This window comes from Anabas testudineus, chromosome 17 (assembly GCF_900324465.2).
Source record: "Anabas testudineus chromosome 17, fAnaTes1.2, whole genome shotgun sequence".
NCBI lineage: Eukaryota > Metazoa > Chordata > Actinopteri > Anabantiformes > Anabantidae > Anabas > Anabas testudineus.
In genome coordinates this window covers 233,829-253,597 of record NC_046626.1, presented here as the reverse complement: position 1 = coordinate 253,597, position 19,769 = coordinate 233,829, and the positions used below count along the sequence as shown (strand labels likewise).

Genomic DNA, 19,769 nt, shown 5'->3' with positions numbered 1-19,769 from the left:
TCACTTCCATTCGGCACCCTGACGCCAGCAGTAACAGGGCCGGGGAAGTTATCAGAATGAAAATAATCTGAGCACTTGTCAGCAGCTGTTAACCCTACTTTTATCTCTTGAACTTTGAAAGGGCTGTTATTACTGGTGGCTCAGTATCAGAATTCTGCGAGACGCTGTCAATCTGCAGCTCAGCTTAGACTCCATTTCAAGCCGAACATACAGATTTGAGAAAGCTGTGGAATGGACCCATTAATCTGAGTATGCGTCTTTGGGACACAACCCAATGCGCGACCATCATCTGGGCCACAGCTGGGCCTAGATGCAGGCGAAGGCAGGAACCTGAGCGCCTGTGTGTCTGTTCTCCTCAATCAGTGCAGGGTTCTCAGGAGGAATTTCACACTGTTATCTTTGTCCTCAAAGACACAATGCCATGTCAACAGGACTCTAGCTGAGGGGCCAGCTTTTGCTAGCTGCTGCCTGATAATGGGAGGAGGCTTCCACGCTGACCTTGGTGTCACATTGGAGCATGTCATGCTGGCACAACCCTCTATTGTATATCATCATTACTGCCTTTGAGTGAATCTCAAGCATGTCACCTGTGGCGGACCTCGGCCTGTGTTGTCTCACACTTGTCGCCTAGTTAATCTCACAGACTAATGTTCTTTATTTAGACCACCCCACTAGGAATCTGATGGCTGGTTATGTTACCGCAAATTCATTCTAAGATAACTAAATGCAATATGGTACTGATGTCACGCTTTGACTCCACTTAAGCCCTCTGGGTAACTGAGACCCACACATGACATACTTCTCTAAAACATCCTCCAAGATAGTTTAGACAACAATACCACTAGTTTACATGTATGGGATGCTCAGTCTTATTGTAAACAATGCAAAGAATGTCAATTATCCTTTTGTCAATCTTACGATATTCTAAGATGCATTTTTATTGCCTACCTTTTCTTAATTAATATAATCATTATTAGATAACTATAAATAATATAATGCTTTTTAAAAATGACGTAGCAATCATGTAAAACTAAAACCAAAATATGATATACTGATATAATAAAACTCACTTTATTTTGTGGATTTTAGCCATATACACAAATAGAAGATTTGATGTTCTTTTCTAGTTGAACAAATAGGGATCTGGACATAAAATACAATGAGGGAAATATATATAAACACAGATGAAGATATTTTTTTTCTATAATCTTTGCTTATATTGGCAACATTAATGTATGCTTTATCATCACTTTCTATTTACTGTAACTAATCCATTGTTAAAATAGAGTTTTTGATCAGTGTCAGTCTTGGCTGTCCACAGTGAAGATGCGTCAGTTCAGTTCAACATGTATTGTTCCTGTTTGAGAAGCACACCCTAGGGATGATGAGGATGGAATTCTTCTGTGTGCCTATTTAAAGACTGAATCACAGTCCCCTGGCTGCTTGAGGATACCTATGATTAATCACTGCACTGCATGGAGCTCCTAATATGGGCTGTCAGGAGGCCGACCCATCACTCATAAGTCTCTGACCCGCTGATTTCTATATTGCTCCCCGCTACTCGTTAGCCCCCCCCCCCTCCCTTCATGTACCCCCAGACACAAATACATTCCTGGACCCTGAAGCACTCCTCCATATTTGGCAGAGGGGCTTTGTTTATAAAGAGAACTCATAGTGAAACCCCCATAGGTCACCAAACCATCTTAAGGTAAGGTGGGGGGACAAAGGCTTACATTTTAACACTAAACCATTACCTGTGTTGCTTTGCACAGCAGACTGGTCTCATAGGTTTTCACTGTTTCTTTCTTCAGGACCATTACACATCACGTTTCTCAGGGGCAGTTGATAAGGTAAGATTATATACTAGTAAATTAATTATATTTTATGATATAAGGAAAGACATCCTCTGTAACACCATCATATGATAAATTAAGACATTTAAAGGTGACTCTGTATTGGCATATGCCGTTAGTTAAAGATATAATAAGATTACAATGAAACTGAGATCATTTATTTTGTAGACAAGTAAAGATGGGTGATGCTGCCATGAAAGAGTTTGGGGCAGCAGCCCCTTACCTAAGGAAGTCAGACAGGGAGCGTCTCGAGGCCCAAACTCGTCCCTTCGACATGAAGAAGGAGTGCTTTGTTCCCGATAATGAAGAGGAGTACGTGAAGGCTTCCATCATCAGCCGTGAGGGGGACAAAGTCACTGCTCAGACTGAGAAAGGAAAGGTCAGTAAGCTTTCTAACTAAGCCACAGTGGTACAGTGGGAGATGATTCAGTAATGTTGTCAGATGGTGGAGAAACAACAGGAGCCAGAAATTGATACACAGAGGCATCATGATCCTGACCACCGTTGTACTATGTGCAAACAAAAAGCACAGAAATGAAATCTTGAAATCTTTGAAGACCAGATAAAAGTCCACACAATTAATAACAGTGTAGTAATTCTGATTATCTCCATTTGCAGACTGTCACAGTGAAGGAGTGTGATGTACACCCTCAGAACCCGCCAAAGTTTGATAAAATTGAAGACATGGCAATGTTCACTTTCCTCCATGAACCAGCTGTGCTATTCAACCTCAAAGAGCGTTATGCAGCATGGATGATCTACGTGAGTTTAAAACTCATTATAAGGCATTATGGGGGCAAAGACTACACCCATCAACCAAACTACAGCTACATTTATATATAAATATCTAATAGTGTTTTATTAACATTTTGCTCTCTCTCTCTCATTGTCACAGACTTACTCTGGGCTGTTCTGTGTGACTGTCAACCCCTACAAGTGGCTGCCCGTCTACAACCAAGAAGTGGTTATTGCTTATAGAGGAAAAAAGAGGAGTGAAGCTCCTCCTCATATTTTCTCCATCTCTGACAATGCCTACCAGTACATGCTAACTGGTAATTTATCTTCGGATGTCATATGCTCACAGAGAATTGAAATGGAAAAATTCTCAGAGTCATTAAATGATGATGTTCTCCTTTTCAGACAGAGAAAATCAGTCAATTCTAATCACGTAAGTTATTCAATTTAATTCAGTTCAGTGTTATTTATATAGCGCCAAATCACATGAAAAGTAATTTCAAGGCACTTTACAGTGTGTAATAACAGTAATATAGTGTAGTACAGTAATATTTCATTTTTAAATGTTATTAGAGCAACAAACAGCAGTGTGTGTTTTAATCGTATTGAATTAAATCCCTGAATATGAACATTAACATTTAATCATGGCTTTTAATAGCAAGACACTATTACTAAACATCATGTATTGGTCTGGATAGTTTAATGTGATGTGATTTCGTTACAAGGAAGACTTTAGTGCTATTCCTGTTGTGATAATTCCCCAATCTTTTAATAGCCTCAATGGACCAATAAAGAATAAATGTTCAAAAGAATAGCTTTTTTAATGATTGTGGGCGGTCATAGAATCTATGAAAAAGATGCATGCTAAAGTAAATTCTATGACTTCTATAAATTTTTTTGGGGGGATTTCTTTTGACTTTTTTGCATTTACATTGATTGATAATTAATAACAACTTGAAAGGTTGAATGTGGTGTATTCTGCCCATTTGTCACATCATCTAAGCAATTTATTTTGTGTCCTGTGTCAGTGGCGAATCTGGTGCTGGGAAAACTGTCAACACCAAGAGAGTTATCCAGTACTTTGCCAGCATTGCAGCTGGAGGCGGGAAGAAGGAAGGCACTTCTGAGAAAAAGGTTAATATGCAGAATTTAGAGAAAATAGAACTTTTAATTGTGCACCACTTGATTTTGATTTTATCATAGTTTACAAATGGGACAAATGTTGAATTCCTGTATTTTTTTAGGGAACTCTGGAAGATCAAATCATCCAGGCTAACCCAGCTTTAGAGGCCTTTGGTAATGCCAAAACCATCAGAAATGACAACTCTTCAAGATTTGTAAGTGTCTGTATAAAATGAGATAAAATAGATTTGTTCTGATATATGTTAATGTTTTTTTATTTGATTATTTATTATAATTTTAGGGAAAATTTATCCGAATTCACTTTGCTGCAAGTGGAAAGCTGGCATCAGCTGATATTGAAACATGTGAGCTCTCTTTTAATATTTCATCTGGTTTGCCTCTATTGAAATAATGATCATCTGTGCATTCACCTACAGTCATAATAGATGTAATTGTCTTAAACAGATCTACTGGAAAAGTCCCGTGTTACCTTTCAGCTTAAGGCTGAGAGAGATTACCACATCTTCTATCAGATTCTGTCTCAGAAGAAACCTGAGCTTCTTGGTAAGTAAAAACAACTCATATTTCATATCTGTGACAACTGGTAGTTCACATGTTGTTTTGAAAGTATCACTAGAATGCAAAAGTTGGACTTGGAATTCGTTTTGCCTTTCAGAAATGTTGCTCATTACCAACAACCCCTATGATTACGCCTTCATCTCCCAAGGAGAGACGACTGTAGCCTCCATCAATGATGCCGAAGAGCTGATGGCCACTGACGTGAGTAGGGATGCACCATAACGTGTTTTCAGTCACACAAAAAAGTACCTTATAATGACTTCATAATGTAATGGTTTGTTACTGAAAACTGACAAAAATATATAGCTACTGCTCTGCTGACTCATGTTATAATAGCTTTCGGTACTAAATTTTGGAACTTAATGTCATTTATATCTGTAGATAAGAGTGAAAATTCTTTTATTAGACTTGACCAGATGTCTGATATTAAACCAGCAGGTTTAATGGATCCTGGTGGCTCAGATAGTGTGTACTATCATATCCCCCAGATCTCTCATGTTAATCTGTACACCCACATACACTATAAAAGTCAGTGAACAACCCCCTTTTCTCATTCAGGATGCTTTTGATGTGTTGGGCTTCACTCAAGAAGAGAAGAACAGTATTTACAAGTTGACTGGTGCCATCATGCATCATGGCAACATGAAGTTCAAGAACAAGCAGCGTGAAGAGCAGGCAGAGGCCGATGGCACTGAAGGTTGGTGGAGCTCTCTGAAGCTGTGAAACAGGATTTAAAACATGGGTATAAAAAATGAATCTGATGCTTAATTTGTCTTCACAGATGCTGACAAAGTTGCTTATTTGATGGGCCTGAACTCTGCTGACCTAATCAAAGGTCTTTGTCACCCAAGGGTCAAAGTAGGAAATGAATGGGTCACTAAAGGACAAAATGTACAGCAGGTAAAAATAAACCCCTAAACCCCCTACATTTCTTACAAAAGATGAAGGAAGCAGTACTATGACTATATACTACTACATTTTGAATTTCTTTTTGTAGGTATATTATGCTGTTGGTGCACTGTCTAAAGCAGTGTATGAGAAGATGTTCCTGTGGATGGTGGTGAGGATCAACCAATCCCTGGACACCAAGCAGCCACGCCAGTACTTCATTGGTGTGCTGGACATTGCTGGATTTGAGATATTTGATGTGAGCTTCATCAGTTTATGTTTACATGATCTATACCCTACATGATATCTATATAAAACAAATGTTTCTATTTAATGCAAATCAAGATATGCATAATGAAATGTACTGTGTCTATCTGGTCATTACAGTTCAACACCTTTGAGCAGCTGTGCATCAACTTCACCAATGAAAAACTCCAACAGTTTTTCAACCATCACATGTTTGTGCTGGAACAGGAAGAGTACAAGAAAGAGGGAATTGAATGGACCTTCATAGATTTTGGTATGGACCTGCAGGCCTGTATTGACCTCATTGAAAAGGTGAGTAACTGAGCTATTGTTCTGACATCAAGATAGGTTATTATCAATGGCCTATATGTATGCCTTATTTTACCTTTTTATTATTTAATATATTATTATTTTTATTGTTTTTCCGTATTTTTATTCCTAAGCCCATGGGTATCATGTCCATCCTTGAAGAGGAGTGCATGTTCCCCAAAGCCACAGATGCCACTTTTAAAGCTAAGCTCTATGACAACCATCTAGGAAAATCTGCCAACTTCCAGAAGCCCAGAATTGTCAAAGGAAAACCAGAGGCTCATTTTGCCCTGGTACACTATGCTGGAATTGTTGATTATAATATCAACAACTGGTTGGTGAAGAACAAAGATCCTCTGAATGAGACTGTTGTAGGACTCTACCAGAAGTCAACTCTCAAACTGTTGTCTTTACTCTTTGCAAATTATGCTGGAGCTGATTCAGGTAAGACTCAAGTGTTTGTACCAAACAACCTCCACTTAAGATGCCAATACTTTAGAATATTTTCCATAGTGAGAAATGCACGATTGGATTATTTGTATCTAATAATTTGATCTAATTAGTTATTTAATGGTTTTGCAGCTGAAGGTGGAAAAGGTGGCAAAGGTGGGGGCAAGAAGAAGGGCTCATCCTTCCAGACTGTTTCTGCTTTGCACAGGGTTAGTAAAAAAACTGAACAAAACATGTTGCTTCATATGGAAAGCTAATGATGGAAACTTTACATTGATAACTGAGAGATTTATGATGCAATAATAATCTAAACTTTTATTACTTTAATTACCTCCATAGGAGAACCTGAATAAGCTGATGACCAACTTGAGGTCTACTCACCCTCACTTTGTGCGCTGCATCATCCCTAATGAGACAAAGACTCCTGGGGCCATGGAGAACCCTCTGGTGATGCACCAACTGCGTTGTAATGGTGTGTTGGAAGGGATCAGGATCTGCAGAAAGGGTTTCCCCAACAGGATCCTCTATGGAGATTTCAAACAGAGGTATTGTCTCATTTGGTTATATGATGTATATAGTGAATCCAAAGAAATACTATGTTTCAGTGATTTTCATGATTTGATTTTCCAGATATCGCATCCTGAATCCTGCTGCCATCCCTGAGGGTCAGTTCATTGACAGCAGAAAGGGAGCTGAAAAACTTCTTGGGTCTCTAGATATTGATCACAATCAATACAAGTTTGGACACACCAAGGTAAACACCAAGAAAAGGTGTTGTAGGAAAATATCAACAGAAAAAAACAGTTAAAACGGGATTATGTAACTTTTGCTAAAGCATTGTAATATGTGACTTAGGGATAGTGACAGTGGAACATTGGTGAAAAAAATGTACTGTAGAAGTGGTACGTGTTACCACCAATTTAATAATGTCAGCTATTCAAGAATATTTAACTTAGGTTTGTGTGTTTGTTAGTTAATACTTGCTACTGTAAGCAAATTATCATACCATACTAGTGCAAAAGTCAGGTAACACTTAAATGAGTTAAGTAAGTTGACTTAGCTGACTTAATTCAGCTAAGTTCGTCCAACTTACCAGTTAGGTCAACTCAAAATATATATATACTAAATTAAGTTCAACTTAACTCATTTAAGTGTTACCTGATTTTTTTTTCAGTGAATTCTTTATTTTCACAGTCATGTTTTAAAGTTATAATGTACTAAAGTGTGCACCCCTATGTGTACAGTAATATTTACATGCTGTTTCGTGGTTGAAAGGTATTCTTCAAGGCTGGTCTTCTCGGGCAATTGGAGGAGATGAGGGATGACCGTTTGTCACTCATCATCACTGGAATCCAGGCTCGATCAAGAGGTTTACTGGCAAGAGTAGCCTTCCAAAAAATTGTTGAAAGAAGGTGAGACAAATCTGAAAATAAAAATAAAAAGTTAAATCAAGCAATGGATCATGACTATTCATGATCATTTTGGTTTGTGTTTAGTAGTAATCATTTTCATTGATCTTTGACAGAGATGCATTATTGGTGATCCAGTGGAACATCCGTGCCTTCATGGGGGTCAAGAATTGGCCCTGGATGAAGCTGTTCTTCAAGATCAAACCTCTGTTAAGATCCGCTGAGGCAGAAAAGGAGATGGCCAATATGAAGGAAGAATTCCTGAAGCTGAAAGAGGCTTATGCAAAGTCTGAAGCTCGTAGGAAGGAACTAGAGGAGAAAATGGTTTCTCTTCTTCAAGAGAAGAACGACCTGCAGCTCCAAGTCCAGGCTGTAAGTAAATTGTCAAAATTTAATGTATAAATTTAATGTATAAATTAAAACACACCATCCGCAACATGTAAAACAACTCTCATCAACTTAATAATATTTTTTTGCAGGAGCAAGATAATCTTGCAGATGCTGAGGAAAGATGTGAGGGTCTGATCAAACACAAAATTCAGATGGAAGCAAAAGCCAAAGAGCTGACTGAAAGACTGGAGGATGAGGAAGAGATGAATGCTGAACTTACAGCAAAGAAGAGGAAGTTGGAGGATGAATGCTCTGAGCTAAAGAAGGACATTGATGACTTAGAGTTAACTCTGGCGAAAGTAGAGAAAGAGAAGCATGCCACTGAGAACAAGGTATGACAACTACTTATCTATTTCTATTCATTCAAATTTTATGTGTGTGAGCAAGTGCCCTGTTCTACAATCCTTCTCTATTTCCAGGTGAAAAACCTAGTTGAGGAGATGGCAGCTCTGGATGAAATCATTGCCAAGCTGACCAAAGAAAAGAAAGCCTTACAGGAAGCTCATCAGCAAACACTGGATGACTTGCAGAGTGAAGAGGACAAAGTCAACACTCTGACCAAGGCTAAGACTAAGCTGGAGCAGCAAGTGGATGATGTATGTATTTTAGCATGCCACTGGCATTATTTTAGATAGGCCACTCTCCAAACAGTGAAGGGAAACATACCTTGACAACACCGTCTCTGAAAATTAAGCTCGAAGGTTCTTTGGAACAAGAGAAGAAGATACGGATGGATCTAGAGAGAGCAAAAAGGAAGCTGGAAGGAGACTTGAAACTGACCCAGGAGAGCCTAATGGACCTGGAGAATGACAAGCAACAACTTGAAGAGCATCTGAAGAAGTAATTTTGTAATTTGCATGACTGTATATTCAATATAATACAATAATATATTTCCTATATTCGAATATGATATCCTAGTGTTAATAATTATATGCAGTTGTTCTTACTTGTACTATTTCACTATTTCACCACAGGAAAGACTTTGAACTCAGTCAGCTCAATAATAAAATAGAGGATGAGCAGGCCATTGCCATTCAGCTTCAAAAGAAACTGAAAGAGCTTCAGGTAATACATGATTTACGTGTCAATGTTCAAATTTTTTTTAAACATTCAATAGCAAGGGCCACAAATTTATTCTGGCTCAACAGGCCCGCATTGAGGAGCTGGAGGAAGAGCTTGAGGCCGAGCGAGCTGCCCGAGCCAAGGTGGAAAAGCAGAGATCAGATTTGTCCAGAGAACTGGAGGAGATCAGTGAGCGGCTGGAGGAGGCTGGTGGAGCAACTGCTGCCCAGATTGAGATGAACAAGAAGAGGGAGGCTGAGTTCCAGAAACTGCGCAGAGACCTTGAAGAGGCCACTCTGCAGCATGAAGCCACGGCTGCCACGCTCAGGAAGAAACAGGCTGACAGTGTTGCAGACCTGGGAGAGCAGATTGACAACCTGCAGAGAGTCAAGCAGAAGCTGGAGAAGGAGAAGAGTGAGCTCAGACTGGAGCTGGATGATGTGGTTTCCAATATGGAACATATTGTGAAGACAAAGGTTGGCAAATGTTGACATGTGTAATACAGCATGCAGCTCATTGGTATATGATGAGTGTATTTAATTAATTATTTTTTCATTTTGATATTATTTCAGACAAATTTAGAGAAGACATGCAGGACTCTGGAAGACCAGATGAATGAATACAAAGCCAAGTTTGAAGAAGCTCAACGCTGTATCAATGACTTCAATATGCAAAAAGCAAAGCTTCAAACTGAGAACGGTACTTCTTGTAAATTACAAACTGATATTAACTTGATGCATCTAAAAGTGTTTCAAGCTTTCAAAATATAAAAGATTTTATCATTTTTCATAAAATGGGATGAAAACATTGCTTTTTCTGAAATATAAGGTGAGTTCTCAAGGCAGCTGGAGGAGAAAGACTCCCTGGTGTCTCAACTGACGAGAGGAAAAATGTCCTACACCCAACAAATTGAGGACCTAAAGAGACAACTGGAGGAGGAGACCAAGGTGAAGTTTTACTCCATACTGTACTGACAGCACAGAATAGTAATTTCTATCTGATATCAATGTCATTCCTAGAATTTTGTTCTGACAGGCCAAGAATGCCTTAGCCCATGCGGTGCAGTCTGCTCGTCATGACTGTGACCTGCTCAGGGAGCAGTACGAGGAGGAGCAAGAGGCCAAGGCTGAACTGCAGCGCAGCATGTCTAAGGCCAATTCTGAGGTGGCTCAGTGGAGAACCAAGTATGAAACTGATGCCATCCAGAGGACCGAGGAACTGGAGGAGGCTAAGTAAGATTCAAACTCGTTATTTGATTTGCAATCCCCACAAAGACATTTTACTTCGTCTAGCAGACCAGCTTTTTGTTTGTTTTATGTTCCTACACAAATGTAAGACGAACAAAAAGTTTGTCTGTTAGATGACTGAGCAGCTAGTTATAGTGGTTGAATGTATACACTTTGTATGTATATGACTTTACTGCGTCACTACACTTTACAAACAGTCACATCTGCAGGAACACTGAAATATTTGAATAATTGACTTCTTAAGGAAAAAGCTGGCTCAGCGTCTGCAGGAGGCTGAGGAGGCTGTTGAAGCAGTGAATGCTAAATGTTCCTCTCTGGAGAAGACCAAACACAGACTACAGAATGAGATCGAAGATCTCATGGTGGATGTGGAGAGGTCCAATGCTGCTGCTGCTGCTCTGGACAAGAAGCAAAGGAACTTCGATAAGGTGAAGTATAAAAAATATATCAAATAGTATAAAATATATATGTAATGATAACAAACTTTTACCTGATATTAACTGATTAATATATTCATACTTTCAGGTAGCGCTTTGCTTCTGCTTGACACACAATCAAATCTTTTAACTTCTCAGTACAACTAGCTATGGGCTAACATCTAGGGGTTACTTTGCTACAGGCAACCTTGACAGGTCTTTTACTAAATGTTGGTGCCCCCCAGTGTTGGTACTGAAAATAATACTGTAGATGCATGAGCTGCAGGGCAACACATTATAATACCCTATATCTATAATAGTATTTGCCATTTACAAAATATAAACACAATAAAACAACAGAACAATAGTCCAAATGTGTCAATAGATCACATATTAAATCCATCCATTTGCAGTTAGGATTTTCAATAACGTGACATATTGTTTTATAGAAAGTGTATTCCCCTCCATATCTAGTATCCATTTTTTATTTTTCTGGCACATGTCCACTTACTGCTGGCCTGTCTATTTACTATAGGTCCTGTCTGAGTGGAAGCAGAAGTATGAAGAGTCTCAGTGTGAGCTAGAGAGCTCCCAGAAGGAGGCCAGGGCTCTAAGCACTGAGCTCTTCAAACTTAAGAACTCTTATGAAGAGTCTTTAGACCATCTGGAGACCATGAAGAGAGAGAACAAAAACTTGCAGGGTAAGATCTACTGCATCATCCTGCATTCTGTAGATGTGCTAAAGGTAATTGTAAATCAGTCTTAATCCCACTGTTTGCCACCATACAGAGGAGATTTCTGACCTCACTGAGCAACTTGGTGAAAGCGGCAAGAGCATCCATGAACTGGAGAAATTACGGAAACAGTTGGAACAGGAGAAGAGTGAGATCCAGTCTGCTCTTGAGGAAGCTGAGGTACAACACTTTTTTAATGTGTAATACATTTTATAGAAAACCATTTCCTGCTGTGTATATAACTCTGTACCCTCTGGTCCCAGGCCTCCCTGGAGCATGAAGAGGGTAAAATTCTCAGAGCTCAGCTTGAGTTCAATCAAATTAAAGCTGACATTGAACGTAAACTAGCTGAGAAAGACGAGGAGATGGAGCAGACCAAGAGGAATCAGCAGAGGACGATTGACACCCTCCAGAGCTCTCTTGAAGCTGAGTGTCGCAGCAGGAATGAGGCCCTGCGACTGAAGAAAAAGATGGAGGGAGACCTCAATGAGATGGAGATCCAGCTAAGCCAGGCCAACAGGCAGGCAGCTGAGGCCCAGAAACAGCTTAAATCTGTTCATGCACATCTGAAGGTAAACTCGTAAAGGCTCACTTTCCTATGATATTTTAAATTAAAACTGATTCCTAACATCAGTGTGGTTGATGTCACCACTAAAGGACTGCCAAATACAGCTGGATGAGTCTGTTCGAGCCAACGATGATCTTAAAGAGAACATTGCCATTGTTGAGAGGCGCAACAACCTGCTTCAGGCTGAGCTGGAGGAGTTGAGGGCTGCTCTTGAGCAAACTGAGAGAAGTCGGAAACTTGCAGAGCAAGAGCTGTTGGATGTTAGTGAGAGGGTGCAGCTACTGCACTCACAGGTGAGATTTCAATCACCACAGTCAAAGTATTGCAGTCACCACAGACCACTGACTAGATTTCTTAGGTAAAGAAATCAAAAGATTTTTGATTTTTAAAGTCATGTAACCCACCTTTTGTCATGTCTCAAAAATATGCAGAACACTGGTCTGATAAACCAGAAGAAGAAACTTGAGGCGGATGCCTCCCAGCTTCAAACTGAAGTGGAGGAAGCAGTGCAGGAGTGCAGAAATGCAGAGGAAAAGGCCAAAAAGGCCATTACTGATGCTGCCATGATGGCAGAGGAGCTGAAGAAAGAGCAGGACACCAGCGCTCACCTGGAGCGCATGAAGAAGAACATGGAACAAACCATCAAAGACCTACAGCACCGTCTGGATGAAGCTGAACAGATCGCCATGAAGGGAGGCAAGAAGCAGGTGCAGAAGCTCGAGGCCAGGGTAAGAGAAATGTACACAAAAGTACAAAGTACAAGTACATTTACTCAAAGTCTGAGTAAATGTATGTGTTTACTGTGGTGTACTCCATTTCTTCATCATGTAGTTGCTGACTTTCTGTCAGTATGCAAAGCATAAATTGTGATATGATCTATGTCAAGAGTATGAACAACTATAATGTGTCCAAAATAATAACACAAAATAAAATTCCAATCTGTCATGTCTTTATTGAGAAACCTAAAGGTTCACATACTTTTTCTTTCCACTGCAGGTTGGTAGTGCGTAGTGGGTTTATCAATGCTTTAAGGCTGGACCATGCCATACAATAAAAAGCAGCTTTTATTTATCACTCTTATTTACATATATACCACACTAAATTTAATAATTAATTGAAGAGGGCAGCATGGAGGTTTAGTAGTTAGCGCTTTCGCCTCACAGCAAGAAGAACCTGTGTTGAATCCACGGGTCATCTGGGTGCCTGTGTGGAGTTTGCATGTTCTCCCAGTGTCTGCGGGGATCTCTCTGGTTACTCAGGCTTCCTCTCACTGTCCAAAGACATGCAGTCACTTTAACTGGTGATTTAAATTGACCATAGATATGAATGCGAGTGTGTATATTTGTCTGTCTCTGTATGTCAGCCCTGTGCACCCCCTCTCATATAATAACAGCTGGGATAGGCTTCAGCACCCCTGCAACCCATGAGTAAAAGCTGTTAAGCAGTCCATTTGGATGAATGGATGAATAATTTAATTATTTGCGCTTGGACAGTTTTTGACCAGTGATTTTCTAAAAGACGATTTTGTGATGATTTCAGGTGAGGGAGCTTGAGAATGAAGTGGAATCAGAGCAGAAGAAGAGCAGTGAAGCTGTGAAGGGAATTCGTAAATATGAAAGACGCATCAAGGAGCTCACTTACCAGGTGATTTTTTAAATTTACATATTACCATAACCTATACAAACTGTTTATTACCATCCATAAAACTATTATTAACTGACTGACTGAAGTGAATGTTCTCTATTGAACTCGAGTCGCTTTCTGTTGCCTTGTTTTATACAGACTGAGGAAGACCGCAAGAATATTGCACGTCTGCAGGATCTTGTTGACAAACTGCAGCTGAAAGTCAAAGCCTACAAGAGAGCTGCTGAGGAGGCTGTAAGTCAGGGCTGGAAGTGTCTCTCGTGTAGGCTGTGTGCTTAGGGTCTATATGGTGTTTGCACTAATCCAAAACCGTACTTTGAAATGTGTAGTTATTGTTACAGTTCATAGCATATACAGTTTTTTGCACTGTGTAGATATAAACACTATTCGAACATTGTCTACTTTGAACTTTAGGCCTAGGTCGTAAACAATAAAATAGTAAAAATAATTTGTATGCACGTGTCAAACCATTTAACTGAACATAGAGTGCTCAAGTTAATTGTTCCTTGTAAATACTGTAGTTAATGAAGTGTTTTTGTTGAATCATGTAGGAGGAGCAGGCCAATACTCATCTGGGCAAGTTCCGTAAATTGCAGCATGAGTTGGACGAGGCTGAAGAGAGAGCTGACATTGCTGAGTCTCAGGTCAACAAGCTGCGCGCCAAGAGCCGTGATGTGGGCTCAAAGGTAAGGCTCCTCTGGATGTCAACACTTCATATACAAAACTGCCTCCATGATATTTCACAACATATGATTTCAATGTCATCCATTTCAATCTGTGTTTTATTTGTTACATAAAACATTAGAATTATAGTGTGTTGTGTTAATCAATTAGCAGAAGGTGAGATCTGCACCTTCCATTTCTTTTAAATTCAACTAATCCAAACACACAAATAAACCCTAACCCTAACCCAAAACAACAAAGGAAAAAAGTCCCTGATTATCCCAAGAATGTTTAATATTACATTTTTATCAGCTTGGTAGCAAAGTCCCCATTGCCTCTACAGGTCAAAACCTGTTCTCTATATTGTATTTACGTGTTTGTATCATACTTACATCCAGTGAAATGAAAACTCGTTATGTGAGGAATCAGAATAAAAACAGAAACCGTGGCTCTTGGTCAGCATTACATATTAGATCAAACATTTCTGTAGAAATACAAGTCGAATTCACACAGAATTAGGAAAAACATGTTCCACTAAAATACTGAAATACATATAAGATGGTCTGTCATTTGTTGCCAAAGTATAATCTACTCGCAGAGATTATAGCCCTGATGTCAGTCACCTAGACTTAATGAAATTACAGCAATGCTGGAATATATTTTAGTAAATAAATCAGACCAGTCTTTGTACAGATCACTTTTATTTTGGGTGTTTTTGTGAGTTTTTAAATAAATTTTATTAGTGTAATATCACAGGTTAGTGTTAATGTCAATCTTGGCACAAGAGGGTCAGTGACAATTTATGGTAACAGGTAAATATAGCTTAAAAAACCTCTTTGTATTTTATCTCTCTGTGCCTTTATTAATGAGTTGAGAGAAAACATGTCAGAAAGTGAAGCAGAGGAAACAGGAAAGATGTGCAGAAGAACGTCTAAACTCAAACCAGGAACAGCGCATGTTTAGCATCTCTGGGACAGCAATATAGCAATATTTTTATGATAGCTACTGTATGTCAGAGGGAGTTTTTTGAATGTGTCAGTAAAGACCGTTAACCAATCAAATCTCTGATCTGTACAGATCATTTTGTTGGAGCAATTAGTTGTGTTAATATATTTTCTCCTCTTGTGGACAGGCCCTTTTCTACTGAGTAGAGCATGCTAATGTTGTGATCATGGTGGCATACTTACCAACATTTAAATAAACTTTCTGTTTTTTTAGTGCAATTATTGGAAATTATAGAATTATTTGCACAGAAGTTAAAATCACTTTTTTCTGTGTCACATATAGAAATACAACAAAACAACAGTTTGAATCTTAACTGAAGATGTGCAGACTTAGCTCTTAACCTTTCCTTCAAATACATTCAGTGCTGCATTCTGTTCACATTCTCCCAATCATATAAATCCAAAATAGGTTTTCAAACATTTTAAACTAATATACATTTTGAATGTTACACAGATTAGTTGCAAAACAAAATCTATATGTATTTCTGGTGTATTACCTTGTGCCACACTTTGTTGAGCGTGTTCTGTCTCTAATCCATCTGTTTTTGTCTATTCTCTTGTCGCTCTTTATCACAGAAAGGGCTAGATGAGGAGTAAAACACACAGACGTTCATCTAAGACCTTTGGGATCTCCTGTGTTGCAGTCTCCTTTTTCTCCACAGTAACTGTAGAATAAAGCAAAGTGCATTCAAATGAAATTGTCTTTATTGAGTCTTTATTTATTTCTAGCAGGTTAAATGTAACCTTCATGTAACCTTCAAACCCCAAACGACATTAACACCACCTAGTGATTGATGCTGTGGCTGTGCACTGTACAAGGTAACACGTTAAAGTGACCAGCTTTCACTTCATCAGTTGGTAAATGTGTTTCAGTAAAAAGACATCAAGAGGGTACCAGTAGTAAACACAAAAGAAACTCGCACACATATTTGAAGCTGATTTGCATTTGAACAAAACCTTACCAAATTAAGAGTATTCGCTGCCAATCAGTGGTAAGAGTAATGTCTTACAGATGACCACAGATGGAAAGAGGTTACTGATGTTCAGTGGGTCACTCCTGCTACTTTGCACTCTTACTTTACTTACTTTGACTGATTAGTAAACAGATTTTTCCTTTTTTTAAGACATGTGGTTTTATCATGTAGTATTTTCTAATGTTGTCACAGTTTGTCACACATTCTAGTGTTGGGACATTGAGTGCACATGTCAGAAATAAAAATGTAAGTATCTTGTGATGGTCAAAAAGCTGTTGTCCACATGTAAGCCCTGCTATAAAACACTAAAAATGATGGTTTGAAGGACAATGAAGGTGTATTTGCTTTTAAATCCCACATCTGCTAAAAATGACTAACATCCCAATCTAAACATACTCTACAGTATGTACTTTATTAGATGTTGCTATCAACAGAAACAGGTTTTTTGTTCTAACGTTATTCTTCTTCGTTCTTATATATTATTATATCATTGTCTATCATGTGATCAGGCCTTTAATTGTTGAAGTAACATGAAAGTTGCATTATTATTATTATTTCTCCAAGGTTCTTATAACAACTAATTCCTAAAGACTAATTATCATACTTGAATCCAACCCTGCCCACTCCTGACTTACAGATTAATGCAAATGTATGCAAGTCATTTAAAATATTAATAATTACTTTAAATCATGTGTGGCCTCCCTCTGTCTGGCTTACTGAGCCTGGATTATGACAAAATTTTGTTTATCTTACTTTTGGACTGGAATATTGGTAATCTGACCTCCCCCCATTCAGATATGCAGTTAGTTTAAGTAGTACTATACCTCTAAATTGCCTGTCACGGCTAAAGTACCTAGGTATTCCTGTTATTGCTGTATTTAGGAGATTTAGGTGTGTTTTCTTATTTCGGGTTTTCATTTTTTGAAAGCAAGCGGCATACACACCCCAGAGCCCTGTTTATAGAGTTGGCATTAGGCAACAAAAGCACTCAGGGTTCAGGTTAGAGAAAGATTGTGGTTTTGTTTGCAATGTAGCTAAAGTCTCTATTATATTTCCTCATCTAAACCAAGTGCTGTGAGTGCCTAAAAATCACAATAACACATTTTAATAATCCTTTTCTTTCCTAATGAAAGATTGGATATTTTGGCAAAACAGAAAAATGTCACCTGGGAACATAACAGTGGTAATGTATCAGTGTATTTCAATTAATTTCACTATTTTGTAAACTGTGTGGTAATTTCCATTCTTAAGGAGTTGTCCTCTGTTAGACTGGTGGCTCCTGTTTAGGTGATTCCACCTATCCATTATCTTTACCGCTTGTTCTCTGAAGGGTCGCAGAAATGCTGAAGCCCTCCCAGCTGTCATAGGGTGAAGGGCGGGGTACACCCTGGACAGGTTGCCACTCTATCGCAGGGCAGACATACAGAGACAGACAACACTTACATTCACTGATTTGCTGTTACAAATATTAAAGGCTGGTTGTGAATGCAGGCAGAGCTGCCTTGGTTTGAATCCTGAAAGTATAACATTTTTTGTTGGTTCAACTATAGCTTCTTCCAACTATCACACTGACTGAGTAGTTTTTAGGCTCTCATGGAGTCAGAGATGTAGAGTAAAAAATACATTGTACATAATTATTCATTCATATTGCTTGAAGTAATTCCAGTTGGAGATAAGTAAACACTATTTATCAAAGTTGTATTATGATAATATAATGTTTGTATGGCATCATTCTACACATTTCTGATCAAGAGCAAAATGTCTTATAGAATTCTTCATTCAATACAATGCATGGTTTTATTACTATATTGTATAACATTTGGTTTTACATTGTAATTTAAGGCATCATAATCACCTGTAATATTTAAAAAATAAAGTCAGTAAAGCAATGTTACACAGAGTGTTGGATATTTCTTAGACTGAGCTTACCATGCAATAATTAGGATATATTTAACAAAGTGAAACAAAATGATTTAGATCAAATTAGAACAGAAAAGAACATCTGTAATGTATTATCTTAGTAGAATAAACTGAATTTACAATGTTTAAAATCTCGCTTATACAGTAGCATAAGCTGACAGGCTTACCATACCTCATGCCTCTGCAGCAGCAGCATAAAGGATGGACTGAAGTTCTTCCATTGTCAGAAACAGTCAACTGAAGGGGGACATCAGCTTGGCACCTGTGTAGCACCAAATGATGACCTTGATCTTACATGGCTGTGCCCTTAAAAGGCTTTAAATATCTGAAAGACATTACACATTAATAAATAAACCACATAGTGTTATTCTTTGTATCCACTTTATATTATTGAAAAGCTGTGTAAGTCATGACTATGTTTGTCTTCCCACTGACTTAACCTTTTACCTTCATTACCAGAAAAGCCTTCACTGTGTCGACTGTTTAACATGTAGGACTGTGAGAAGTTTCTATTTTCAAAGGCTTAAGGATTGATCAGCACACACCACCCTCAATAGCATATCAACGTGACACCATTTGTTCTTTCCATAAAAGTGCAACTGGCTTCGCCTTAGAGGAGTCTACAACTGTGCTGATACAATGAGAAGAGCATGAGAGTCAGAAAGGGGATTCCAAAAAAAAAAAAAGAAAAAACACAGAGACAGATACACAAACAGCTGAGAATGAAAAACAAGTCCACTTATGTGTCCTGCCATTCTCCAGTGTCTTTTAAGGTAAAGTTATTTCTTAAGGTCATTCTTATTTTAGTGAAAACATAATTTGCACACAGAGCTTTAATTGTTAATTAAATAGCTGGCTATATTTAATAAGAATAAGAATAAGAATAAAAATAACTTTATTGGCATTGGACGTTGTACAACAAAATTGTCATAAATAAATAAAAACTAAAAACTGCTAAATAAGAAAAATATAAAACACCAGTAGGTTACACATACATACTCCAGCTATTGCACAGTTCCCTTAATAAATTAACCTTTTTTAGCAGTGTTTAAGGCAACGATGGCTCTTGGATAAAAACAGTTTTCTAATCTGCTTGTCCTCATTTAAATTGTGCTGTATGTTCTGCCTGAAGGCAGCAGTTCAAACAGGGAATGATCAGGGTGTGATGGGTCCTGCAGGATGTTCTGAGCTTTTTTTAGGCAGTGGGAGCTGTACAGTTCTTCCAGGGATGGGAGAGGGCAGCCGATGATCTTCTGGGCTCTCGTGGTGACTCTCTGGAGAGCTTTCCTATCCACAGCTGTGCAACTGGCAAACCAGCCACAGACACAGTATGATAAGATACTCTCTACTGAGAAATGGTAGAAGGACACTAGCAGTTTCTCATTCAGGTTGTTTTTCTTTAGAAGACATGATAATAATGACAGAATCACAAAACAACAAAATCTAGTCTTTTTTCCATAAATCTGTATTCACCTTAATATGTTTTCTATAAATACTGACAAAGGAAGGCCTATGGAAATCAATGTGTACACGTATTGATCAGCTGGGCAGAGGTC

The 19,769-nt window shown here is 38.5% G+C and overlaps 1 protein-coding gene and 1 long non-coding RNA gene across 3 annotated transcripts in view; one reads left to right on the top strand and one right to left on the bottom strand.

Annotated features, from left to right (window-relative positions):
• The first annotated feature begins 1,685 nt into the window (after nucleotides 1-1,685).
• Nucleotides 1,686-16,017, top strand: LOC113172426 (myosin-7). Its single transcript, XM_026375394.1, has 39 exons — nucleotides 1,686-1,708; nucleotides 1,812-1,850; nucleotides 2,022-2,232; nucleotides 2,472-2,615; nucleotides 2,749-2,905; nucleotides 2,994-3,021; nucleotides 3,617-3,722; nucleotides 3,833-3,925; nucleotides 4,012-4,075; nucleotides 4,176-4,274; nucleotides 4,387-4,490; nucleotides 4,848-4,986; nucleotides 5,071-5,189; nucleotides 5,287-5,436; nucleotides 5,565-5,735; nucleotides 5,867-6,176; nucleotides 6,315-6,391; nucleotides 6,522-6,727; nucleotides 6,813-6,936; nucleotides 7,458-7,594; nucleotides 7,708-7,963; nucleotides 8,071-8,313; nucleotides 8,401-8,577; nucleotides 8,676-8,821; nucleotides 8,956-9,046; nucleotides 9,130-9,519; nucleotides 9,616-9,742; nucleotides 9,872-9,990; nucleotides 10,079-10,275; nucleotides 10,535-10,718; nucleotides 11,242-11,407; nucleotides 11,496-11,620; nucleotides 11,704-12,012; nucleotides 12,098-12,301; nucleotides 12,440-12,736; nucleotides 13,548-13,652; nucleotides 13,791-13,886; nucleotides 14,204-14,338; nucleotides 15,896-16,017. Exons 3-39 carry the CDS (start codon nucleotides 2,032-2,034, stop codon nucleotides 15,914-15,916), a joined length of 5,817 nt encoding a protein of 1,938 aa, XP_026231179.1. The 5' UTR covers nucleotides 1,686-1,708; nucleotides 1,812-1,850; nucleotides 2,022-2,031; the 3' UTR covers nucleotides 15,917-16,017.
• LOC113172427 overlaps nucleotides 15,901-19,769 on the bottom strand; it is a 9,688-nt gene continuing 5,819 nt past the window's right edge. The window contains exons 3-4 of one of the 2 annotated variants that reach the window (XR_003299745.1): nucleotides 18,386-18,538; nucleotides 15,901-15,984 (exon numbers count right to left, since the gene is read on the bottom strand). This is a non-coding gene — a long non-coding RNA (uncharacterized LOC113172427). Of the gene's footprint in view, nucleotides 15,985-17,611; nucleotides 17,698-18,385; nucleotides 18,539-19,769 lie in introns of those variants that run through there. The other variant, XR_003299746.1, reaches the window with a different exon arrangement.